The 25572-nt window shown below is 55.9% G+C and overlaps 1 protein-coding gene across 2 annotated transcripts; it reads right to left on the reverse strand.

Annotated features, from left to right (window-relative positions):
* Nucleotides 1–4318: 4318 nt before the first annotated feature.
* PDGFB (platelet derived growth factor subunit B) lies at nucleotides 4319–24244 on the reverse strand. Of its 2 annotated transcripts, none has more exons than XM_015241634.3 (7): nucleotides 23179–24244; nucleotides 15210–15306; nucleotides 12883–12972; nucleotides 11450–11655; nucleotides 9931–10072; nucleotides 6263–6412; nucleotides 4319–5771 (listed from the first exon to the last, which is right to left on the reverse strand). In XM_015241634.3, exons 1-6 carry the CDS (start codon nucleotides 23239–23241, stop codon nucleotides 6288–6290), a joined length of 723 nt encoding a protein of 240 aa, XP_015097120.1. In that variant the 5' UTR covers nucleotides 23242–24244; the 3' UTR covers nucleotides 4319–5771; nucleotides 6263–6287. The 2 variants fall into 2 exon arrangements, with proteins under 2 accessions (XP_015097120.1, XP_006207156.1); XM_006207094.3 differs by having other exon boundaries at nucleotides 4319–5920.
* Nucleotides 24245–25572: the final 1328 nt, after the last annotated feature.

Here is a 25572-nt window from a genome sequence, read left to right on the forward strand (position 1 = left end):
TTAAGGCCAAATAGAAATAAGAAGTCAGGGGAGATAGAGACTTGGGCAGGTAGACTCAAACCTGCTAGCCTGAAAGAGATGAAGGAAGTATGGGAGAGACTGAGATTGACATTTGGCTTTTGTTTTGCTTCAAAGTCTTGCCCATCCACTCTCTGAACCCCCTCTTCGTGGGTCTCAGACCCATGGATCACCCCCCCAATAGAAACTAAAAATACCAGCCAGCCACATTCTCAGACTTCCTTGCAGTTGAAGCCTTCAAGGCTCACCAATCAGATGTGCCAACCCAAGATCTAAAAACAAAACTCCCACTGCAAAGAAGTGGAGCACCTCCCTGCTGAGCCCTGAGGACAGCGGTGCTTGGCGTCAGGTGTGGGACATGCTGGTCACGGGGCTGTGGCATCCTGCAGGTGTTTGGAGAGCTGATCTCATGGGTGTCTGAGAGTATCGATCCTGTTTGCATACCACAAGCCCAGGTCTCCAGCTCACTCATGGTCATGAGTCATCCAACATTCTTTGAATATCCTTTTGAATATCTTTCTTTGATCATGCTTTTCTGCTTAAGTTAAACTGAGTCGGTTTCTATTGCCCCCAACTAAGAATGCTGCCTTATATAGAAATTAGTGCCAGGAGGGGTTGTAGGCAATGGATGCTGGAGGATATTCAGAGAAGCTGAGATGGGTTATCTGGACCACTTGGGACTGGAGACAGTAACTAAATTCAGAGCATAACAAGGGATCAGATCTGGAATCCTACGGCATGCAGAGGGAAATGGGAATTCCAGTTCGCCACCTGGAATCACGTGGAATGAAGAGCCCGCTGAGGGCAAGGTTTTGAGACTGAGACTCCATTGCCTTAGAAGAGAATGAAAAGAATGGGGAAATAGATTGCGGGTCTGAGCTGCTGGTTCCAACAGTGCTACAGTTGAAGAAACAGAAGACAATTTCCTAAATCCTAAATTCTTGGCTCAAGACCCAGATCAAAACCAGAGGACCTCTGTGCTAAAAGTCCCTCTTAATTCTTGCAGCCATAAGGTTGGGATAGAGAAGAATTAAACTCAAAATTTGTGCTTGCAGAGTGGCCAGTTACATCATTAGCTGATGCCATGGCTTCACCAGCTCTGCTCTGTGGATGCTGCACCATTGATTGGGAAGGAGTGAGCTCAGCCTTTGCATGGAGCCGTGTGGGAGGGTGTGGGATGAAGCTGAACCCCGATATTCACTGAGCAGGCTGAAGCAGTTCTCCACACTGTCTGGTGATGCTGGCCCTGCCCAGGGCCCCTTTAATGGGTCCTCCACGTCCCACCATCCCTCAGTGTCTTCAGAGCACAGTTGGGTCCCCAGATGGCCAGTGGGATGGGGCAGGACTGAATGTCAACCCCAAATCAAAATCTGGGCAAAACTTTGCTGTTTCATATCATCAAAACTCTGGAAGCAACATGTGAGAGAACCAATTGAGCTGAACTTAATCCAGCTGGGTCACACGGCAGTTCTGGATTAGGGGTGCCAGCCTCATCAGCTGGGGTGGCTCTAATTGTTTCTGGGGCTGGTTTGTTGGTTGGCAGGTATGCTGAAGCCTGACTCAGCGGTGGCCCACGCTCACTGAAGCAGGGATGACACAGTTGTCCCCAGATGAGACACAGAGTTGTATGAATTAACCATGGGTGACCCACTGCACCTAAGCACCACCCCAAATCACCATCTTGCCTTCACCAAGACGGTGAGAACCGCGAAGCTGAGGCAGCCCAACAATCTTCAAAGGCCTCAGTGTCCAGGCAGGGAGTCCCGCCAGTGGTCCAACTCCTGATTCCTGGGTTGGGCGCGAGTCAAGCCCCTGGGAGGGCAGAGGCCATGGCGGCAATGACTGGCAGGGGCGGAATGGCCACGTTACCGTAACAGCAGCGGGACCAGGTGGTCTGACCAGCGGGGGACTGGTGGGGCTAATGGCTCACAAAGTCCTCAGGGCAAAAACAGATCAGCGACCCTCAAGGACCTAAGGCTTTTATAACCAGAATGATCTGGGTCTGGTAAACAGACGTCTGACTTGACAGGAGACAATGTGAATGGGTTAGACAGAGACATGTGGTCCCTCCTGCATCCCAGACTCGAGTCCGTTTGCAGACCAGAGCTCCCTAAGGGAGACAAGGTCCTGACATTACGTTGCAAGTCCGCCCCATGAGTCTCAACATGCCCCCAAGGGGACTGTGGCTATTTATGGGAGAATTATGCCCTGGAGACCAGGAGGGAGGGAGGGCTGAACCTCGCTGAGTCCTTGTTTCCTCATCTGTGACACAAGGACAATAATATCCGCCTGAAAGGATTGTGGGGTTAATTGAGTAGAATAATGGAACAGTGCCTGGAATATAAATGTGCACACTGGCTGCAGCGGAACTTTTAATCCTTCTGTGATTTTGTGTTCATTCTTTTTTTTTTTTTCCCCTCTTTACTCCACCACAGTGGAGTGTGAGCAGCCATTTGCTGGGTGCTGAGAGTTAAAAAATAACACCCCTGCCATTGACCGAGATGAAGTCCATGCCTAGAGCTGCGTTTGGCCCTCGTGTCTCTAACCTATGCAGCTGCTCTATAAAGCCATGCAGGGGGGTTAGCGTTGCTGCGATGGGGCTGGCTGTGTTCTGTGCTAAATCTCTGTTCCCTTCACAGGCACCACACTCCTCAGAAGCTAATAAAATGAAGTGGCAAGTACAGAGCTTGGAACATGATTAAAGTGATAGAGAAGGGAGGAAGGAGGGAGATGGCTGGACGGGTGGGTGGCTGGATGGTGGGTGGCTGGTTGGATAGATGGATGGGTAAGTGGATGGATGGATGAGTGGATAGGTAGGTGGATGGAAGGGTGGATGGATGGGTGGGTAGGTAGATGGATGGATGGATGGAGAGAGAGAGATGTAGCTATGAAGAGAGATGATGGCTGGATAGTTTAGAAGGTGGATTTGACATGCCCCCATCTCTCAAGGACCTTCCAATTAAAGAAGATGCAGTGCTGAGCATGGAGCTGGCTAAGAAGTTGAAATACCTTATCTGGAGTTAGTGACACCCTCAGAGTGTGCAATTTCCCTGCAACACCATAGCATGTGTGATGAAGAACAGCCAGGCAAGCTGCGACTTGGGGGCAGACGCACTGGATGGCTCCAGTAAGAGACCTTTACATTCATTCATTCAGCGGGTGTCTTTTGAGCACCGACTATATACCAGGCACCCTTTTTGGGCTCTGGGGACAGAGAAGTGAACAAAATAACTCCAAGTGGGGGGCGGAGAGGAGTCAAGGAAATGTGTGCAGTTGACCCTTGAACAACTTGGGTTTGAAGTATGCGGGTCCACTTATACATGGGTATTTTTCAATACTAAATCCTACAGTACCACATAGTCCATGGTTGGTTGAATCCACAGAGGAGCTGCAGATGAAAGGCAGGCAGGGAGGGCGGTCTAAAAATTATATGTGGATTAAGCCCCGTGTTGTTCAAGGGTCAAATATACATGTAGAGTGAGCCAAAAGAGGATCTGTCTTATGGAGATAAATATAGCAGGTAAAGAGGGGGGCTTTGGGGCAGAGTTCTGCTGTTTTAGTTTGTCCTTATGATGAGTCAGATTCTCCACTCCTAGGTTTCTCCATCAGCTCCAATCTGCCTGCAGTTAAGACCCAGAACACATTTAGCATCTTTTTAATGGGAGGGGACCCAAGTCTTTGCGGATGAGGGAAAGCACAGAACCCCACAGCTGGACCTTGTCGACCACAGGTCTCCTGGTCATTTTCTTGTGTTTCAGATGAGGTACTGGCCAGAGAGGGGCTATGACTTTCCCAAGGCCACACAGCTCTCTAAGGGCTGAGCCAAGATCAGACCCTAGCTCCAACTTTCAGCTGTGTTCTTCTTAACCCCACAGCCCCTCTGGGACCCCTCCAGCCTTCCCCACATTGGGTATCCCGTCCCCACAGCCAGTCCCACCCCACAATGCTGAGGATTCATTTCACTTGTGGAGACTCTCAAGTTAGAGACCCATCCCTTGTCCCTGCCAGTGACAGGCACAGGGCTGGGACGTGGGGTCCAGGTATCCGGAGCTGCAGCAGGACCAAGACCGACAGAGTGGGCTGTGTGGCTCTCACCCAGTCCCCGACAGAGGCCTCCCTCAGAGCAGTGGGCTGGCGTGTGCGCACGCAAGTGTGAGCGTGTGTGCGTGTGTGTGTGCGTGAGTGTGAGCCTGAGCCTCCTAGGGCGAGAGGAACACGTTGCAAGCTGTCGGCAAATCCTGCCAATGCGGAAAGGGTAATTGTCACAGCAGTGCCAACAGACAGATCTCCGGCGGATTCATTTGGTTTTGTTTTGTGGTTATTTTTTTTTACAACTTTAAATACGGAATATAAATAAATTTTACATTTAAAAAATAAAAGGAAAGCCCCCAAAAATATAATCACCAACTTTACAAACAGAAGGAAGCAGATTTTGGAGAGGGGGAGGGGGGAAAGTGCAGTAGAAGGTGGAAAGGGAGGTGGGAGCTCAGACCCCACCCCTAGGGGGCCCTGGGGATCTTTTCCCTTTTCTCCCCGACTCCCAGCCCAAGAGCTGGTTTCCTGGGAGGAGCCACCAGAGATGGAACTCAAAAGGATCTAAGATGGGGGAAGCACGCAGGGGCGGGGCAAGGGCTGCCCTCTTCCTTGAAGACTTTCTCTTGGGTTTTTCCGCACCTGTCTGGAAGGGAGACTGCCTGAGCTGAGGACTTGGGGAAATGGAGGCCACGTGGACAAGTGTTGTCTCCCTGCCCCCACCAAGGGCTCACTCCTGTCCAACCTCTCCAAGTCCTGGGTTGGGTCAGAGGCCCAGCCAGTCCACACAAAGCCTTTGTGTCAATTAGGAAAAGGATCTCTTTCCTCAAGACACTTAACCTTCATCTGCCAGAAAATTGTCATAATAAATATACAAATTGGCCACATCTATGGTGTGTGTGAACTGTGATCCCTGCATGCAGTGCCGTTGTGCAGTGCACACCCTGTACATCCTTACATGGCAGTCTTGGCTGGGCTGGGATCTGATGGGCAGGCCCCCTGCTGCCCTGGTTGCTGGTCTTCTGTCCTACAGAATAGTGACTGGGATTATCTGAGGCTTCAATCAGGGGTCCAAGAGCCCCTGGGTGGAGCAGACTGTAGGGCCAGGACAGGAGGAAACATAGGGTGGAGGTAGAGAGATGAAACAGAGGAAAAAGTGAAGGGGGGAGTGGCAGGAGGCAGTGGATGCCCAGGTCACCATCTACAACCACCTCCAGAACAAACTTCATCTCTAACCCATCTGAGAGGGCACTTGGCTGCCTGGTGCTCTGGCCACACCCGCCCAGAAGAGTCCACATCTTCAAAGAATTCAAATATATAAAATGAAAAGAAGCCACTGTGAGCAGAGATGACCAAGGAGAGCTGACCAGGCCTGGGCACTGCAGGAGGGGGTTTCTCCAGTCTCTGCTCCCCCACATAGTCTCAGCCACAGGAGTACCCCGGCCTGCCTGGGAGTGCTCCCTGCAGAGATACCTGAAGGTCCAGGGACCAGGCAGGCCATGCTGAGAGGCCCTCAGGCCCACATGCAGAGTTTCGGGCCAGTCCACAGCGTAGGCGAAGGAAGCCCCTTTCCCCCAACCAACAGCGACCCCACCAGTCTCTCTTGCACTCTTATCCCATTTCTTCCAGGACAGAAGAGGAAAACAGCAATGGAGTCCAGGTCCTTCATTTCCTTCTTGGGCTTCTGGGCAAGATGCTGGAGGCCGCTGAGAGAAGACCCGCTGGTGGAAGGGTGGACGGACGCGTGAAGGGGTGAGGGAAGCACCATTGGCCGTCCGAATCAGGCATCGAGACAGACGGACGAAGGGAACAATATTATCACTCCAAGGACCCCATGGGGGCAATACAGCAAATACCATATTAAATAACCCTGCAGGCCAAGCAGAGGGACACAGTGGGTCAGAGACAGCCTAGGGGCTCCATCCCACGCTCACACGCCCCACCTTGCCAGGGTCGACCAGCCGTCCCCGATTTCCAGCAGCGCTGGGAGATTTGAGGTTTAGACCTCCCATTCCCTTAGGGTATGCTGGCGCACAGCTGGGCTGGGGTCCCCACGGAAAAACTCCATTGATAACTAGGAAGAGGGGATCAAGGCTTCAAGCCTGGAGTTTGTATAGGAAAATGCCTCTACCCCAACCCTTTCCTCAGCCCAAGCCACAGGCCAGGGAGAAGGAAACAGTGCTGGGCCTCCGTTTCCCCACCTGGCCCTCACCTGCCCGCACTCTCCTGCGATGCCCCTAGGCTCCGAGGGTCTCCTTCAGTGCCTTCTTGTCATGTGTGTGCTTGAACTTCCGGTGCTTCCCCTTAGGGGGCCGGCGGACTCGCACCGTCCGAATGGTCACCCGAGTTTGGGGTGTCTTGGCTGCAAGAGAGAAAGAAAGGCGTTAGCAGGAGGAAGAGCATGGGTGACGAGGAGGAAGCAGGGGAATCTATCCCTTTTGATCAAGCCCTGCCACAGACCTCCCCAGATCCTCTGGGCTGAGAGAGGGGTGGGAGGGGAGCCTGGGGCCAGACCTCCCGGGTTTGAATCCCAGCTCCACCGCTCATCAGCTGTACCTTAGGGACAATTACTGAACCATTCTGTGTCTCTTTCCCCATCTGTGAGATGGGATAATAAGATTGCCCGCCTCATAGGACTGGTGAAAGGAATAGCTGACAGTATGCTGGCAGAGACGGAGCGGGGGCAGGTGAACTATGGCTTCAAGCTCCTTGTCATTATCCCACTGCTATGCCCCTTATTTCTACATCCCTTGAACCTGGCCTGGACTTGGATCTGTTAACCAATATTAGGAGGCAGACTGATGCTGGCTAGTTCCAGGCATAAGACTTAAGAGGGCCTGGCAGTTCCCAACTTTGCACTTTGGGGAGCCCTGTGATGCCACTTAAGAAGTCTGGTTCCCCTGCAGGGGAGGCCACTTTGGGAGGAGAGGCTGCAAACCACAGGGAGAGGGATAGAGGCCCAGCTGTCCCAGTGCAGCCGCCAGATAACGGAAGAGTAGGATCGCCCAGCTGAGCCCAGTCAACTCACGATGGGGGGAGAATAGAAAATGGCTATTGTCTTAAGCCACTACGTTCAGAAAAAAGATGATTCGCAGATAGCAGCTGCTCTTATTCACTTATTTCTTATTCCCTCAGCTTGACCCCCTATTGAGATTTCCTGCCACCAACCTCAGCCCTTTCTCATCACAGGAGGAGGGAGCCACTGGGCTTCTGGAGGAACCACACGCCCTGCCTCTGACCTGGGCCGTCCCTGATCCCTTTCCTGGATTGTAGGCAGTACAGTGGGGGGCAGGCCAGAGCTCAGGCTGTGTGCAGACCACCTGGATCCACACTGGGCTTTCCCAAGTGTTACTTGTATGCTTTGGGGAAAGTCATGTACACTCTCTGTGCCTCAATTTCCACATCTGTAAAACTGAGAACAGCAGCTCCTGTGTTAGGAGATAATACATGGAAACAGCCAGAAACCCTTAGCTAGCACTTAGCACACACCTGGCAAAGTTCTAAGCTTGTTTATCCTCACAGCAGGTACAGGTATGTACATTTAACAGATGAGGAAACTGAGACAGAAAGACTGGGATTTGAACCCAGGGATCTTCCTCTGGAATCCTTGCTTTTAACCACTGGGCTGGAAATCTCTTCACCTGCAAGTCTCAGTCAAGGTTAGTGCTTATGTCTCTCTTCCTACTGGTTGCCCAGATGGACACCCTGGCAATGAAAGTTTTGTCTGCCAAGCTGAAAGCCCACCTCTTCCTGGGAGCCTTCCGAGTTCTCCCCGGCCCACCCAGCTCTTTGGAGCCAGCACCTGACCTCCTACCTCACAGACACAAGCTCCCATTAGGCAGCCACTCATCTCTGAAAACAGGCAATACAGGGACTCAGGCAGGTCTCAGATCCTCCTTAGGGGAGGCTACCCAGGAGGGCCACTGAAGGGCCAGAGTTTCCGCTCCAGAAACAGGGCCATCATCAGGACACTGGGCTGGGCAGAGCCGGAGCAAGCTCAAGGTTGTCACTTAGCTCTTAGGTGATATGGAGCAGAGCTCTGTGCCCAGGAGGTCTGACACTGACCATCACATGGGCCACATCCCAAGCCTTAGCCCTGCCTGCAGACAGCTGCCGGACGAATCATCATCCGGGGCCAAAATGCTGAAACTACAGTGGCGAGACTCTGCTGCCTACACATCAAGTGATTGAACACACTGCCCAAGAAACTGGTTTAGAAAATCACATGAAACAAAGGCATGGAAAAGAACCCCATTCTGAACATAAAGAAGATGTAATTTTTCCTGACTAGAAATCATTCTCCATGTTAATGCTACAAATAATTTACAACACATTGATTTGAAGCTGTCAAATTCTCAGTCTTCCCAAGGCACTGGGCCTCAGCTCAACTCTGAGAACAGGAGGAAGAGGCTAAGAGATGGCCCTACCTTCAGGAGGCTTGTTAAGAAAAAATGACAGCAAGATTGTCCTGTCCCCAGAGAAAGTTAATCAAAACAGTTACTTGTGTGATTTTTTATACTCATTTAATCCTCTTAACTTAAGGGTTCTCATTTGATCCTTACTGCAAACATTCAAGGCAGAAAATGCAGCAGGAATCAGTCAAAAGAATCCCAAACTAGATGTTACAAGACCTGGGTTCTGGGCTAGGCTTTGCCACTGTGCACTCTTCATTAAGTTCCTTAACCTCTCTGTGCTCCAGCAACCCTGTCATTAACACTGAAGGACTGACTTGCACGTCATCCATTCTAACTCTAAGATTTTAAAATCTTTAAAAAAAAAGAAAATGATGAGACAAGTTAAAGAGCCAGTGACAGCTGTCAGGGTGAGGTAAGAGTCAAGCATAGAACTTCAGGATACCTGGGTTCTAGCTACGCCCCTGCCTGGAACTGGCTGTGTGACCTTGGGCAAGTCCTCAGCCTGTCTGGGCCTCAGGCACTTTCTCTGTAAAATGTAGAGGAGGCAACTGGACCACATTATTTTTTTTCAGTCCCTTTCCACTTTTTAAGTCAAACTATGCCCCTGAAATTGTGAATTCATGAAATCTAAGGATAGGAACTAAACTCCAGTTTCATGTATCCATCCGATGTTTGAGCCGTGTCTGTCACACCCCTGCTGCATGGTTGTCCAGCCTTTACTTGTATAGCTCCAGCAATGGGGAACTCATCACCTAGTAAGACAGACAATTCCATCTTGGACCCCTGACTGATTACCAGCTTTTGTGTGTGTGGAGTTACGGTCTGTCTCTGGTAATTTTTCTCCACTGGTCCTAATTTTTCCACCAAGGCTACAAGGAATTAGTGTGATTTCTCATCCCCAGGACAAGCTGTTAAATATCTGAAGACAATATGTGTGAGGTGTTTGTTCTCTGGTCCAGGCCATAGCTCCTCCCACCATTTCATACACCCACTGAACAAAGTAGGGGGTTGTGGTAGCAAGGCTGGAATGGTGGCTGCTCTGGATGGGGTGGCCAGCAGATCTCAAGAAGAAGGTGACTTCTGACCTTAGACTCAAGTGAAGAGAAGGAGCGAGACTCGTGAAGAGCTAGGAGAAGTGAATGTCAGACAGAGTGACATGTGCAAAGGCCCTGAGGCAGAAACCTACTTGGCCACTCAGAAAAGCCAACCTTCCTGGGGTGGTATAAGTGAGGGGGAATAGTTGGCAGCAAGGCCAGAGGGCCAGCTGGGTGAGAAGAGGTGGGCTACTTTCTCCCATAAGGTCTCACAGGTAGGGGAGGAATCTGGATTGTTGTCAGTGATATGAAAAGCTTCAAGTGAATGTAACCAGGGGCATGCCTGATCCCCATGTGCCCCTGGCAGCTGCCACTGGAGAAGGGGGCTGCAGGGCTGAGCAATTAGAGGCAGGCCCTGGATGGGCAGTTACCTCGCTGCTCCTGGGAACTTCCCGGGCTTCGGGTCACAGGTCGTGCCACCACCGTCTCACACTTGCACGCCAGGTGGTCCTCCAAGGTCACTGTGGCCTTCTTAAAGGTTGGCTTCTTCCGCACGATCTCGATCTTTCTCACCTGGAAGATCAAAGTGATTCTGTGAGACCACAGGGACAGGGGAGCCGCCTGCCTGCTCCTCCCCACAGCATCCCCTGTGGATTTTTCCTCGAAAGCCTAAAGAGTGCAGGGCAGACACTTTGGCCGAAACAATTGCAGGACCTTGCCCTCTGCCCTTCTCGTAGCTTTTCCATCAAAACAAGCCCTCCCGACCTGGCCTCTGCAGTCCCCGTTGGAACCCCCAGAGAGGGAGGAAGGCATTTCCGGGTTGAGCATGGGGCCTGTGGTATCCTCATTCCTGGAGCGCCAGCCAAGGTCAGGGGCTGCTGCAGAGGCGGGGAGATGGTTGTCTGGAAGGAAGTGGGGGGAGGCTTTATCCAGGAGGGAGGCGGGAAGGGGTAGGTCAGCTGTCAGGTGTCCATCCACAGAGCTGGCAGTGCTGGGGACAGGAGATACCATGACAGTGGGTGCTGGGGTGGAGAGTGACATCAGTAATCTTGGGCACAGGGCCCAGGCCTGGGATGGAAGGCGGGCACGAGGACAGGCCAGAGCTGACCACAGGGGAGGGGAGTGTGGAGGAGGCAGAGCACTTGGCAAGGGTAGGTAGGGTTCACCAGCCAGTCCTGAGCCTTGGGGAGGTGTGCCTACCACCCAGCTGCTCAGCCCAGCCTAAGCTGGTGTGTGGGCAAGGCTGGCCCAAGGAGTGCAGAAACCTTTCCATATGAATCAGAAAACAGCTGAGACTTCTCTGGCCCTGCCCTGCCCCATGTGAGACGGGGAGCTCCCCAGGACAGCCTCTACTCTAAAATTTCCTTTGAGTCAGAGTGTATACCCAATCTTTCCAAAAAACGGTCAGGACTCAGCATTCTGACTCTTTGTTAGGGGCTGCCCCAGCTCCTGCAACGTCTTAGTTGGGGGGGTCTCTGTCTTCCTTGTTAAAGATATGACTTGTCAAAGGGAGATGAGTGGGCCTTAGAGATGCTGGGGCACCTAACCGAGCCTTTTTCTGGGTGGAATGAGAGCCCTGAATAGGGGAGAGCTTTGGGGGAACTGGAGCAGCTGCCCACAACATTCTGAGTGTACAATATACTTGTGGACCAGTCTATTCAAGGGATATTTGGGGATTTTATTCCCCATAAAGGAGGAGGCAGCATCCTTTACATCTGGCCCCACACCCAGCCCTGCCCGGGGAGCCTGTCTGTGGCTCGTGTTCACAGAAGCCTGGGTGGCCTCGGTGGACCCATGGGTGGCCTCCGCACACCCATCTGGAGGAAGTTTCCCACGAGTGGCCCTGTCTGGACAGAGCCCTGGAGCCTGCAAGGAAGGCCTTTCACCCGCCAGGAGCCTGGTCAGCGCGTTCCGCACCCCCATCCCCAGGGCTGGCTCTGGCCTGCGCACCTGGACGGGCCGCAGCTGCACCTGGGTGGGGCGACACTGCACGTTGCGGTTGTTGCAGCAGCCGGAGCAGCGCTGCACCTCCACGCAGGGTGGCCACACCAGGAAGTTGGCGTTGGTGCGGTCTATGAGGCGCCGGGAGATCTCGAACACCTCAGTACGTGTCTTGCACTCAGCGATCACGGCTGGCTCAGCGACTGTCGGGAAACCTGGAGGGAGCGGGGACCTCTGTCAGGGAGGTGGGCCTGTCCAGACCCCCCACCGGCAGGAAAGCCCAGGGCGGAGCCACTCTGGGACTGCCTACCCTTAGAAATGGCTGGCCTGTTCTCACCTCCTTCAACCTGGGGGTGGAGGGTTCAAGTCCTGACTGTTTCCAGCCATGGGACTTCGGCAGGTTGCTGATGGGCTTAAGGCCTAAGTTTCCCAGTTTGCGAAATGGGAATGATGAGATCTATACCCAAGAAACGTTGTAAGGATCAGAGAGATCATTCTGAGAGCACCAGCATGTTGTACATGTCAGTTTCCTTCCACCAGCCGTCAGCCATTTTATTCTATGATTTCACACATTTATGGGTTTGCCCAGCATGTGGCCTTGTAGCCACTCTCACATTGCTGTTTACACTGTAATCTATTCTTACCTTGTTGCTTCTTTCAAGCCTCAGTTTCCTCACCTATGATATGGGATAACAGCGCCTACACTGCACTTGCCTATCAAAGGAGTAATGTGAGTGAAGCCTGGCCTACAGCGGGCACACAGTCAATGCTGGGGATATTGTCATCTGTCGTTATTTACACGTACAGAAACTGAGGCTCCGAGAGCTAAATGAGCCGCCCAAATTCAGAGCGGGCAGTGAAACTCAGGCCACTCGACTCTTATGCAGAAGGCCCCCCAGCCACTGTCCACAGTGTTTTGGGCCCCGCAGGTGGGCAGAGAGAAGGAGGGGCTTGGAGTGGGCACCCGCCTCCCTGGGAAGGCTTCTGTGGGACCCAGCGATCTCTATCCTCCTTTGCTTCACACCTGCTGTTCCAGGCACAGCCCTTTGCAGCAGCAGACATAGGCAGCCTGCCAACGGCACTGGGTTCAAGTGAGAAGAGCTACTTGGGATCCCAAACCCACCACCTGCTAGCTGTGTGACCTCAGCTACTTCTTCACCCTCTCTGGGCCCCAGTTTTCAACACTATAAAATGGGGTTAACAGTATCTACCTCCAAGGTGAAACTAATGAACAAATGAGGTTTTAAAGGACTATATTCAGAAAACAGTGTGTGACTCAACTCCTTGATAGAGGGTAATTTAAGGATTGTTACAGTCTTTTAGCTCCATTCAGTCCTAAGTGACAAAAGAGCCAGCCTTCCAGCCTCGGGCTGGCTGCATCCCCAATTCTCCCTCCCCGCCTCCCACCTCTGAGGGGCCACCGTTGTCACCCTCAGCCTTACCTAGGCTCCTTCTCCCTCGGGATAAGCTCTCCAGCTCGCCTCCAGAATGGGACCGGGTCAAATTCAGGTCCAATTCAGCTCCGTCTTCATCTGTAAGAGGAGGTCAGACATGCTCTGATAACTGCTGGCTGGCCAGACCACAGGGTGGGGGCTCTGAGCAGGCTCCGGGGCAGGTAGGAGGACTGCCTCTCACCCTTCACTGGCACACCACTCCAGAAAATAGTCTTCCCTTTTGCTCCCTGTAAACCCAAGGGTCCTAGCTACCAAGAGTGGCCTCTCCAGGCAAACGCTGGGGTGGCCACAGGGCTCAGAGGGTGGTGGAGCCCTGACTGATCGTCAGCCCCTCTCTGGGACCTTCAGCCACATATTTGGACAGAACCCATGTCAATGGAGTTAAAAATAGCCCATCCCCTTTGCTACTATAAGAGAACCCTCCTTGGCCTCCAGGGCAGGGTGAGGACCCAGAGCTCTGAAGGCCAGTTTCCAGTGCCCCTCCGCCCAGCGTTCCCATAGGAAGTGCTGAATGGAGAAATTCCCAGAATCCCCAGGGGGGACCAGCGTGCCCTGGACACAGCCCCTCTGGAGCCCCGGACAATGGCCCAGTTGGGCGGGAGAGAGGGAGAGAAGGAGAGGGAAGGGGGGGTTGCTGAAGGCAGGGAGAGGGGTGGGGAGCCAGGCCTGCTGGGGGGTACTGGGGGGGGTCTCTCTCTAGCCCCTAGTCTTCCACCGTCTCTGTCCCTCTCCCTCTAACCTTTTGCCCCGTGTCTGCCCTAAGTTGTCCATTTATTCCTGAGCTCACAAACCACAGCTCCCTCCTCCAGCCTGGGCAGCCCTCATCCATCTCAGCGTCATCAGCACTCCTCAGAGACATCCCTCTCTCTAGATGGCGGCCGGAAGCCGCTGCGGGAAGTGAGGGTGGGAGAGGACCTGGAGCCACGCTGCATCATGGGCAGATCCTCTGTCTCTCTGACGGCTGAAGTGCCAGCATAGAAGCTACAGGGTGTCCTGCCCACTCCACGCGGCACCTCACGGCTCACGCTGTGTACCCCGCCTGCTGACTCTGCCATTGACAAAGCTCCTGCTCATCCGTGCAGGCTCCCAGGGGGTCCTGTTTGGAGGAGGCTGTGCTATAACTGGTGCCTTTCCGTCTAGCCTGCTGCTCCCACGTCAGCCAGTCTGTCTGTCTGTCCTTCTCACTCCCTTCCTTTCTCTCTGCCATCTCTGGAATGTCCCTGGTGGGGAGGAGATGGGGAAAAGATGTGCTTTGTGGAAAGGTTAAGTTGATTAGGAAAAAATAGCCACATGGTTGCCTTGAAACAGGCCCGCTATTGAAAACCTCATCTTGGACCCCGACCCCCACCCGGGGTGCATAGGGGCTGCCCGAGGGTGGGGGCCAAGGGCCTTGGAAAGAAACAGCAGAAAGGCTAAATTTGGAAGTTGCCCCATTGTGTTGACCAGGGCTGGCCAGTCGGGCATGGGGTGGGGGGTGTGGGAGACGTGGGGTGGGGGGCCTGGTGAACAATAGGTGGGCCCAGCTGGGGCCCCCTCCCGCCGGCCTCACCAGCCCCCCGCACAGGCAGGTTTGAAAGGGCCCGGGAATGCTTTTGAGAGGGAGCCAGGGGCCCAAAGGGGAGAGGAAACAAAGGCAGGAAATGCTGTCCCCCGTAGATAGCAGTCTGGGCAAGGATTACAAAGTGACAAAGAGACAAAACCCCAGAGGGAAGGAGAGCTGGGGGTGCAGGGGGGGTGCCGAGCAGGGCTCCAGGGAACAGGCCAGAGGTTAGAATAGAATGGAATTTGCTCTGAAGACAGCGTTTATAAATACATTCCCGACCCATCCCACCAGCCCCGCCACGTGTGTGCCACCGAGCACGTGCCCATGCGCTGAGAGCATTCTCGGGCATGGGCAGGGCTGCCCACTGGTCCGGGCCAGGTGTCCCCGAGAGACCTTGGAGACTGGGCCCTCAGCCAGAGCGGCAGGGAGATAGATGGCTCCTCCGGCACCACCCTCCCTGGCTGAGTCCACACCTGGATATACACTCAGCAGATGCCCTGGGCACCTTCTCCCTGCCCCCTCCTCTCGGTACCCCACCCTCTGCAGCAAGCCAGAGCCACATGTGGGAGCTTTTCCTGCCACACCCCACATCCCAGGTAGCAACCCGCCCGCCTACTCAGCCCTGCCTTGGACGGGAGTGGCTCAGCCCTCCATGAGCTGCCACAGGCTCTGGTTCTCTGGATGTCAAGGAAGAGGGGATGCCCTTGCCCTGCTCGCCCGGCTCCCCAGAACTTGGCAGAGGGCCAGAGCACCGGATGAGGACTCAATTTACCTACGGAGTCTCCGTGCAGCAGGCGCTGGAGGTCATCAAAGGAGCGGATCGAGTGGTCACTCAGCATCTCGTAGAGCTCCTCGGGAATGGGGTCCCCCTGCCAGGCAGACATATGGGACCAAGTGAGCTGGCAGCAAGGGCTTTCCAGCTGTGGTTCTCTTCCAAACATACACACTCTGTCCTATAGAACGTTCCTGCAGGGCCCCCTTGGCCATGGGCGAACAGACGGCCAGGCTGAGAGCAGGAGCACAAAGGCCTGGGGCCAGAACCTGCCCAAGCCTCTAAGACCCAGTTCAGACCTGCGCCCCTCAGCCCCTAACAGGAACCCCAGCCCGCTTTAAGTTAGATTTGACTGTATGTGTCTGTCTCCCCATCAGATCCAGGTTCTGGGAGGCTCCAACAGTCTAATTTCTGTCTGCTTCCCCTCCACACCTGACAGTTAAAGGCAGCCAGCATTTGTCATGGGAGATCTAACTATCCCCATTTTACAGATGAAAAAAACAGAGGCTCAAATAGGTGACATCCTTGGTCAGAGTCCTACAACTGATTTATCAGCAGAACCTGCATTCAAACCCAGGTCTTTCTGATGGCAGAGCCCTTACTCCCAGCTTCCTGGGTACACGAGCTGTTTAATAACTGCTTGAGGAGTAGGTCGGTCTCAGGAGGCCACGTGCACTAGTGATATCTACTTAGTCTCTCACTCAAAAGAGAAGAGAAGGGAATCCTCAGATACGGCCGGGAAACCTGAAAGCTCACCCATGCCCCATGCTCAACCAAACCCTATTTTTAGAGCCCCTCTGGCCTGTTACCAAAAACACTTGAAACTTAATAAGTACTTTAACAGGCCCCATTCTGAGCCAGGCTTCCTCCAGGGAAATCACAGGGCCCACAATAACATGAGAGTGGCTCGAATAGGAAGGGCACGGCTACGTTCCCCCACAGGCTGCGGAGACCCAAGGGGCTGATGCCAAAGGTCTTGAGAAAGAGGTGAGGGCAGATGAGAGGCTGAAAAGCATAATCCAACAATCAGTGCCTCTGGGCAAAGAAAATGCCTAAGATCTGCTGCGAGTCCGGACTCACACCCATGTAGACATGCGCACATGCGCGCACGCGCGGGCGCGCGCGCGCACACACACACACACACACACAGGAGGGCTGCGTCTTGTGGAAGGAGCCCTGGAGAGGGCACACGCAGACCCAACTTACTACCGCCTGACCGTGGATTACACAACTCTGTGCCTCGGTTTCCCTGGATTAAGAGGGGAGGTGCTCCTGCTCTAGCTGGTTCACTGAACATTCCACCACCTGGAGAGCTGAGAAGCTCAGCACAGGCTGCCTCCAGGAAGGAACGCTGCCCTCTCCCTGACTGACGGGGCAGAGAGATTATCCTGCCTCAAGGCCAGCCCTGGGAGATGCTCCCTGAAAGGTCTGCTGGGAGCCTGGTGACTGATCAGGTACTAGCCTCCCCCAAAGTTCTGTTTCCTCATCACTTATCAACACCTCCTTCGGGGGTCCTACCATGTGCAGCTCTGTCCACCCGAGTTGGCCTGGAGTCAGAGACAGTGGCCGTGACTGCTTTTCCAATGAATTCTGGAGACCCCTGAGCTCAGTTTCTGCATTTGAACGTGGAGCTTATAATCCTGCCTGGTGCCTAGTTCTGTCGGCAGGTGTGAGGGAGGGAAGGGTGTGGGTCTAGTAGTCAGCTTGGCTAGGAGTTGGGGTCCATGGCTGCACAGCCGGGGAGCCAGGAGCTGTATGTGTGAGATGGAGGAGTGGTGTCGACTCAGCGGCCCCTCACTCTCCTCTCCTTTCTCCACTGTGCCCCGCCTCATCCAACCTCAGAGAGGCCACGCCTCTGGTGGTCACCAAATGTGAACACCAGACCCAACCATGGAATGGAAAGGAGGCAGCTGGTCTTCAGTGAAGCCCAAAGCAGGTCACTCGCCCTGAGGGTTTTATCTGCCCCAGATCTGGTAGTTCAGAGAGCTGGAATCCACCTCATCCTGCTACTAACCTCCCTGTGACTTCAGGCTGGTCACCACCCCTCTCTGGTCCTGGCTCTCATTTGTGAATTGAAGGGGCTGAAAACAATTGATCCAATTCTAATTCTGCCAGGGGGTGGCAGAAGAAACAGCAGAGGAAAGCCAAGGATGGGGTACCCAGTCAGGTCTCCCAGGCTGCTTGTGGGGTAATGATTCAATTAAGAGCAGCCAGAAGGTCCAGTACCAAATGGCACATAGCGCTCATGCCAAGACCTCCTTGCCCACTGGAGAGATGGCTGCAGCAGCCAGCCACGGCAGAGTAGGCAGACCCCCTACTCAGGCCTTGCGGATGCCCCAGACCTAGCCTATGAGGCAAAGGAGATGGTGTCTTATGGAAACAAACCCAGAAGCTCCCAGGCTGGTGGGGAAACGCCAGGTGAGAGACTGGGGAGGTGGAAGAAGCACATAGTAGGTGCTCATAAAATACTGGTAAAATGCATGAAGAAGGACTCTCCCCTTCTCCCTGGGGTTCCCTCTTGTATGATTTTCCCACCTCCTCCACCAGGAGGGTCACCTGGGATGTTCTCTCCTACCCCCAAGCAAATTGTCTCCTAGAGAGTGGACTTTATTCTAAGTAGAGAGACCATTCCTGCACCTGTTTTTAGTAATTTGACCACTGGATGCCCAGAATGCACTGAGAGCCCCTGGGTTTGATACTAATACCACAGCTAACTTCTGTGAAGTGCTAACTATGTGCCAGGCACCAAGCTAAATGCTATGGATCCCAAGAGCCTGGCACTGTTTTTAGTCCCATCTTCCAGATGAGGAAGTGAGGCTTAGAAAAATCAAGTAAATGGCTACAGGTCTACATGACTAGCGAGTGGCAGGGCAGGCCCCTCTCTCCCAGTTCCTGTCTGCTCCCCACCCTGTGGATGTCATAAAGCAGTGGTTCTCAAGTTCTCAACCAGGGATGAATGGGCCCCCAGGGGGCACTGGCCATGTCTCAAGGCATTTTGGGGGTAACAACTAGAGGAGTGCTACAGGCCTTGGTAGGTGGAGGCCAGCAAAACATCCTTGTATGCACAGGACAGCCTTCCACAATAAAGGATTCTCTGGCCCAAAATGTCCCCAGGGCAGAGATGGAGAAACTCTGTAGCAGACAAACAAGCAAGGGCTTCAGCTGCAGGGGAACCTCGGTTCTTGGAGTCTTTAACAACCTAAAACCTCAGCTTCTTTACCTTTTAAATGGGCCTAATAACACCTCACGGAGGGGGTGGTTATTGGGGAATCACACCTAGCAGAGCAGCCAGCAAATGATGGGCAATTAGTGAGCCGTGCTGTGGTCACCATCCATTCCTTCAGTGTGGCTCCTGGAGGGCACGCCTGTGCAGGGCCAGCAGTGCAGGACATTTTTAAGGATGACAGTAGGTGGGTGGAGAGCTGCCTGCCCACAGAAGAGAATGTGGCTTTGCATTATCCCCGGTGCTGGGCCACAGGAAATGGCACCTGAGCCCCACACTGGCACTTGCCTGGGGCCGTGTGGGCTGGTGGGTGGTTCCTTTCCGGGGCCGGGGGTGGCTGAGGGGTGGGGAAATTCAGTCTGTGGTCAGCTCCAGGATGCACTGCCCTGGGGGAGACTCACAGGGGCACCTGCTTGGGGTCGTGGTATGGGAGGGTGACAAACCCGGTGGAGCCTGGGTTTCCCCAGGCATAGGTTCTAGAAGCCTCTGTAGGTGGGCAGCTCCCCTCAGTGACAGCAATGGAGGCATGGCACCCTGATGAAGCTGTCCCAGATCTCAGGCTTGGGGTTCCTGGCAGGGCAAGGGCGTGGCCAGAAGGCAGCTGGGGCACAGCCAGCCATGGGAGCCAAGGCAAACAGCCTCGTCCCCACCCCACTCCACCCCCAACGCCAGCTGCAGAAGGTAGGAAGGGCACGAGCTGGCTGAGGCCAGGTGACTTACTGCTCCCAACCAGGCTGGCAGATTAAAGGGACCTGGACCCCACCCTCTGCCTGGGCCCCAGTGCACACACAGATACACACTCCCCAGCCTGCCTGCCGTTCCGCTCCGCCGACGGAGATGACACTGGCTCGGCCCAAGCAACCAGGGGCGTTGTCAGCAGCGGGCAGAGGGTGAAGCCAACAGGGCCTCGGAGCGCCCGCCTGCCTCAGAGTCTCAGGCCTGATCTAGATTCAATGCCAAAGCCAAGCCCTTTGAAGAAGGCTTCTCTGGACAGACCACAGAAGCCATTTAGAACCACCCTTTCCCACCTAGCATCTCCCTGCCCTATTGCTCCTGGGACCCCATCCACTCCCCGACCCCTGCTACAGTCAGCCCAGCCCCTCACTGGACTCCCATCTCTCCCTTGAGCAGAAAAATTTTTTGACCAGGAAGAGAGGGGCCAGTGCAGCAATTGTAATACTGGCAGCCCACTGCAATCACTGCCACCCTTAGTCCCAACTCCCAGCACCGAGTGGGCCCCAGGAATCTGCATTTTCAAGAGGCCAGGTAATTCTGCTGCTCTGGGGGAACTCTGAGCTAACCCAGCCTTCTCATTTTGTTTTGTTAGGTGGTGGAAACTGAGGCCCAGCTCAAGACACACAGAACCTTTGAAATCTAATTTTCCTTCTGTTTCTTCTCCCCTGTCCAGTCCAAGTCCCAAGACATGGAGAAGAAAGACACGCTTTTCTCTCAAGATGGATGGGTGGAGGGGGACAGGGGCACTCAAAATGAAAATGCCTGCTGGAGGGCAATGTGGCCTTGCTGGGCTGCCCTGGGTGAGGACTGAAGGAGGTCATGTCTGTAAAGCACTTAGCAAGCCCTGGACACGTGTCTGGTCCTTCCCTAGCCCCACCCCTACCCTCCAGGATTCACTGTCCTTCTCACAAGTACTTACAGATTACAGGCACCATTCGAAGCAGAGTAGACAGTGGTGACCAAGACAAAAGCTCTCTAGCGGAGTTTGCACTCAAGTGAGGAAAAACAACTCATAAACAACTAAATAACTCAGAAAATGAAAACTGTGGTGCTAGAGGGGCATTTCATGGTGGGTGATGGAAGACTTTGAGAGGGACTTATGAGGCCCATGGCAAGCACCTCTCTACCACTCCTACTGAACCAATAGCTTTCTCTCTCTCGCTCTCTCTCACACACACACACACACACACACACATGCACACACACACTGTTCCGAGGTCTTTCACCAGAGCCTCCAAATTCTGTTTGATCCTAACCTTGCAGACATTTCTAGGGCCGGGAGATCCCGGCAAGTCAGTCTCTCACTCCCTAAGGCCATTAGCAAACCAGAAAGAAGCTGGGTGCTAAGGACTATGGGCTCCTTCACTCCTCAGTAGAAGGGTGCTGAGGCCAGAGGCATCACATGACAATGGGAGTCACCCTCCCGGAAGCCAGCTCAGCTGATGGAGATGGGCCCTCATGGCCGACCCTAAGCCAGGCCCTACCTCAGAGCTCCCCAGCCCTTCTTCCCAGCTGCTGAGGCCTCTACCTGAGGCTCAGTCCAAGCATGGAGGGGACCTGACGAAGGCCACCTCCACCAGCAAGTCTTCCTGGACTGGCCCCCGTGTCGACAGGTATTCCCTTTAGTTTTCACCTCCTGAAGCTTACTCAGGCTCTGCAGGAAAGTGCTTTGTAAACTGCAAAGCACTACACAACTGTGGGTTCCTGAAGGCCATGTGTTTAAGGATGCTGTGATTAAAGTGAGGAGAAAGGCACCACCTTCTATACCATAGCCACCCCACCGAACCCATGGAGCTGTGGAAAAAGAGGAGGAGGTGCTGGATGAAGGTGGAAACGGTGAGGGCAGGCCTGGGAAAGCCTTATGCAGCTGTCATCCAGCCTCTCCAGAGCATGCTGGGCTCCACAAAAAAGACATAACAGTCAGGGGTGGGAGCCCCCTCAGGCATTCAAGGCCTCCAGTCTTGGAGGTTTAAAGAAGGACTTACTTGAGGGGAGAAATGCTCCGGACATCACAGCGACCCCAGTCACATCAATACAATTTTCAGCCACATAAGCATGGCTTAAAAAAGCAATCACAGAGGGGTAAAGCTTGAGGGACATGGAGCTGATCTAATCAGGCAAAAACCAAGTGGGTGCTGTGGACCTGGGACCTGATATAAGGGTCCCTGTTTCCTCTCCCTCATAGGGCCCAGGAAGGAAATGGGATCGCTCCAGAGGTAATGAGATTCCAGGGACCACGGTGGGCCCACCTGTTGCTCGGGGGTGGGCACCTGGTGCAGGGGGTGTAGGGGCCGTGCGTGCCTGTATGCGTGCGTGGGTGTGCGCGCACGTGTGCTCAGGATGCGTGTTCGGGGGCCGTGCGTGCGTGTGTATGCGGTGCGCGCGCGTGTGCCCCGCGTGTGCACGGGCGTGGCGGCGGCGGGCGCGCGACCCGGCCGTGGTAATGCGTGCCCGTTGCTCTGCGCACCCGCCCGCCCGCCGGAGTGCAGCATCGCCTCCGGCCAAGAGTGTGCATGCGTGGGGTGAGTGAGCGAGTCGGGGGGCCGGGCGGGGTGGGCTGCGGAGAGCAGCGGCGGGGGCGCCGCCGTTCCCAGGACGCCCTGGCACCGGGCCCAGCCCCCAGGCCCCGCGGCGAGGAAAGACGGCAGCTGGGGCCGGCCGGCGCCCCCCTCCCCAACAGCTGGCCGCGGCCCGGGGGGCTGCGGGAGCAAAGAGGAGGGGACGTCGGGAGGGGCCTGCAGGGGGCCAGGCCGAGCCCCGCGTCCTCCCTCCCGGGTGCTGGCCGCAGGGGCTGGCCGCGGAAGGGCGGGGCCCCAGGGCGGGCGGCCGGCGGCCCTCGAGGAGCCCCGAGAACAAAAGGAGACGGCGACGGCTCCTCCGTGGTCAAAACAACCTGCGCTGGCGGCGGCCCAAGGCCCGGCCGCGGCCTCGGAGCTCTTCACCTTAACCCCTTCGCCGCCGCCGCCTCCTTCCTGCGCCTCTTTGGAGGCCGAGAGGGGCCCGCCCTCCCCGGGAGCGGGCGAGATGCGGGCTCCCGGCTGCGGCCGAGCGGAGGCGGGACGGGACCCAGGCACGCCGGCTCCCGGCTGCCCTCTTCTCCCCAGCACCTCGCGCCTCCTCCCTGCCCCGCCCCCTTTCCCACCTGGATTCCGGGTAGACTTGCCAACTCACTGCTACGTGAGGCGGGGAGGGGTGCGGGGCACTCATCCGACCCGATAGCTCCCGCAGACGTTTTTATACTCCACCTCCCTTGCTGCTATGCTTTTACAGGCGGCGCGCTCCGCACCCTGCAAGCGGGGGAGAGGGGTGCGTCTTCTCGCAGGGCGCGGGCGCAGGTATGGCGCGACCTCAGGCACACACCGCCCCAGGGGCTGTATTCCCTAAGAGCCCCTACTCCTCCCCTAATTTCAAGTGCCCAAAATCTCTCTCGGCACCCACCGCGCCCAAGACACAAGCTGCTCCTGCACCGCACTCTGGGGCCGGGCAAGACCTGCGCTGGTCCGAGGGCACCCACCCCGACCCGGAGTGGGGGCCAGAGTGGGATGCAAACCCCCGCCCAAGGTTGGCGTGGCTGCCAGTGGTGCGCGAGCTCGCATCTCCCGTGCAAGCCGGGTCCTGGACAGGACCTAAGCTGCACCGAAGTGGGCTGGGGAGGACGCGCTGCCTGCTGCCTTGGCACCACCCCACCCTCTCCCTTTGGCAGGAAGGGGGCTTATTCTCGGGTTCCTGAGGGGTAGGAAACAGGACCACGCACACCCACCCCTGACGCTAAAAAGCTCTAAGATCTGGGATCGCACCGCAGGAAAGAAAGCCACCGCTGCCCCCTCCCCTTAGAGCCTGGCACCTCCCGGACCTCGCGTCCCAAGCCCTTGTAGGTTACCTAGCGCCTTGCGCCAGGCCCAGGGGCTGCATGGATCCAAAGTTCACTGCAGCAAGAGGAGGGGGCGATCAGAGGGTAGAGGTAGGGGTAATGAATGAAGCGAAACAGCCCCAGCTGCCGTCGCAACTTACCTCGGCGCTGACCAGACGCAGGTAGCAGCAAAGAGACAGGAAGAGCGCCCAGCAGCGATTCATGCCGACTCCGGGCCCGGCCCCGCGGGGCCCCGGACGCGTGGACCGAGCGCGCCGCCCCCGCGGCCAGGGTGAGGGGCGGGGGTTGGGGAGGGAGGTGGGCTCTGCTCGGGTCTGCGGCGCTCAGGCGCTCAGGCCGCTGCAGCCGCCGCCGCGGCTCACCCGCATGGCCCCCAGGCGCCGCCGCCCCCGGCCCGGGCTCCGTCGTTGGGGGGTTGGGGAGGGCCTGGGAGCGGGACCAGAGTCCGAGGCCGCTACCTGGGCGGATCCCGAGCCCGTGCGAGCATCCACGGCCGGGGGGCTGCGTCGCGAACCAGCCGAGGCGTCTAGCCGTGTGGGGGCGCCCAGGGGACTCCAACCTCCAGGAGGAAAAAGAGCACGGCAGTCGATGGTTCGTCTTCACTCTCCGGCTAAAGGCGTTTTCCTCTGCCCAACGACTTAGCTTTTTTGCAACATTTTGTGGAAAGGCCCCCGAAGTCGGAAAGCGCAGAGCTGGGCACCTCAAAGCCAAAGACTCCCCCAAAAAACTTTTTCCAAAGTTGGCTTTACAGCGGCGGCTCGAGTGCCCGGACAGGGAGAGGTGCAAACTCCCGCCCGGGCCGGGTGGGGGGGCCGGAGCGTGTGCGCCCTGGCGCGGAGCCCGGGCGGCGGGCACGGCTGCTCCGCGCGCGCGGCGTGCCCGTTGCGCGCTGGGCCGGGCCCGGCAGACAGGTGGACGCGGCGCGAGTCGGTCTGTTCGTCTGCCCGCCTGCTTGCCGCTCTGGGCGTCCTCTGCGGGCTGCGAGCTGCGGCTGCTCCGGTTTTCTCTTTGCAACGAGGCTGGAGGGTGGGCTTTTTCCCCCCTTTTTGCGCGTGTGTGTATATGTGTGCGCGCAAAATATCTCTATCTCGAGAATGAAAGATGGGCGCTGGCGGCCAGAGGGGAGCCCTCAGGGAAGCAGCGGGGGAGGCTGCGGGCGCACAGGGAGGCAGGCGGGCTGCTCCCGGCGGCAGGAGGAGAAGTTGCCACCCTTTCAGCTGTTCCGGCCTTTATAAAGGAGCAGGGAGAGTGCGAGAGGTGGGTGGAGACAGCCTTTCCTCTTCTGGCCGAGAGTCAGCGCCAGGAGGGGGGGGGGGTGTAGAGGGGCGGGAGCTCCGGGAAGGCAAGGATGGGGCGCTTAGGGGTCTCCAAAAGCTAAGCAGCCCCTCTGCCAGGAATCTGGCCGCTGGGAAGGAAGAACTAAGGGCAGCCAACTGCTGGGCCCCTCAACGCAGTGACCGTGGCCTTGTTTCTAGCCCACGTGGTTGGCAGGGTCGGGGGAGTGTCTCCAAGGCCCCCAGCTTGCAGGAGACCAAGCCCAGCACCTTCAGGACCAGACATTTGCACCCTGGCACAGGCATTCAGGTGAAGGACTCAGGCTCTGCAGAGCCTGCTCTGGTGCTGAGTAGCTGGGTCACCTTGGGCAAGTCACTTCCTTTCTGTGCTCCTCCATCTCACCTCAAAGTGGGGTAGAGTTATTGTGTGGCCTTAATGCCAGAAAGGGCAAAAAGCACCCAGCCCCAAACCAGCCACAAGGTGATCACACAAACCCTGCAGCCAGTACCATTCAGCTGAAAGCTGGGTGCACATCTCCTCCTCCTCGCCGGTTGCCTGGCACACAACAGGCGCTGCCGGCATTGGCTGAATTTGAATTTGTTGAACTGCAAAGTCACACAGCCCCCACCCCCCACAACCCTGCAGCATCCTTGCAGGGCCGCCATCATGGTCCTCCAGTCACCCTGATGTTTACTACCTCCTTCAGCCCACAGGCTGGCTGCCCAGGACCCTGTCCACGCCAGCATTCACACAGTTAACGCCTTCAGCCCCCCAGCTCTGGGAGCTGCTATGTCCCTGCCTTCAGCAGTCACACGGTCACAGTCACAGAGTCACACGCTTGCACACTGAGCCCAGCACCCACACAGGACACGCAGGCTCCCTGCATCGCCCAGCTCCTGGCTCGAGGGCACCTTTATCTGGTCCCCTTGTGTTGTCTCTGTTGTCTGCCCTTTGTACCCACACATCCCTATGGAGTGGCAGTCTGCTCCTCACAAGTGCACACACCCTTAGTCACTGAGACAGGTGCACTCATCATCTCTTCATAAATCATCTTCTAGGGCCTGAATAGGGGTGCTGAGGAGGAGGGAGGACTTCCAAGGAGGGCCCCTCTACAAACAGCCACACACACCACCCTCTGCCCATTACTGCCTAGGCAGTGTGGCACAGTGGCCAAGAGACAGGTCAGGGGCAGGTCACCTTGGTTCAAATACTGGTGTGACCACTTGCTGGCCAAGCATCTCTAGGAAGTTTAACTTCTC

The sequence above is a fragment of the Vicugna pacos genome, chromosome 12 (assembly GCF_048564905.1).
Source record: "Vicugna pacos chromosome 12, VicPac4, whole genome shotgun sequence".
NCBI classification, from domain to species: Eukaryota; Metazoa; Chordata; class Mammalia; order Artiodactyla; family Camelidae; genus Vicugna; species Vicugna pacos.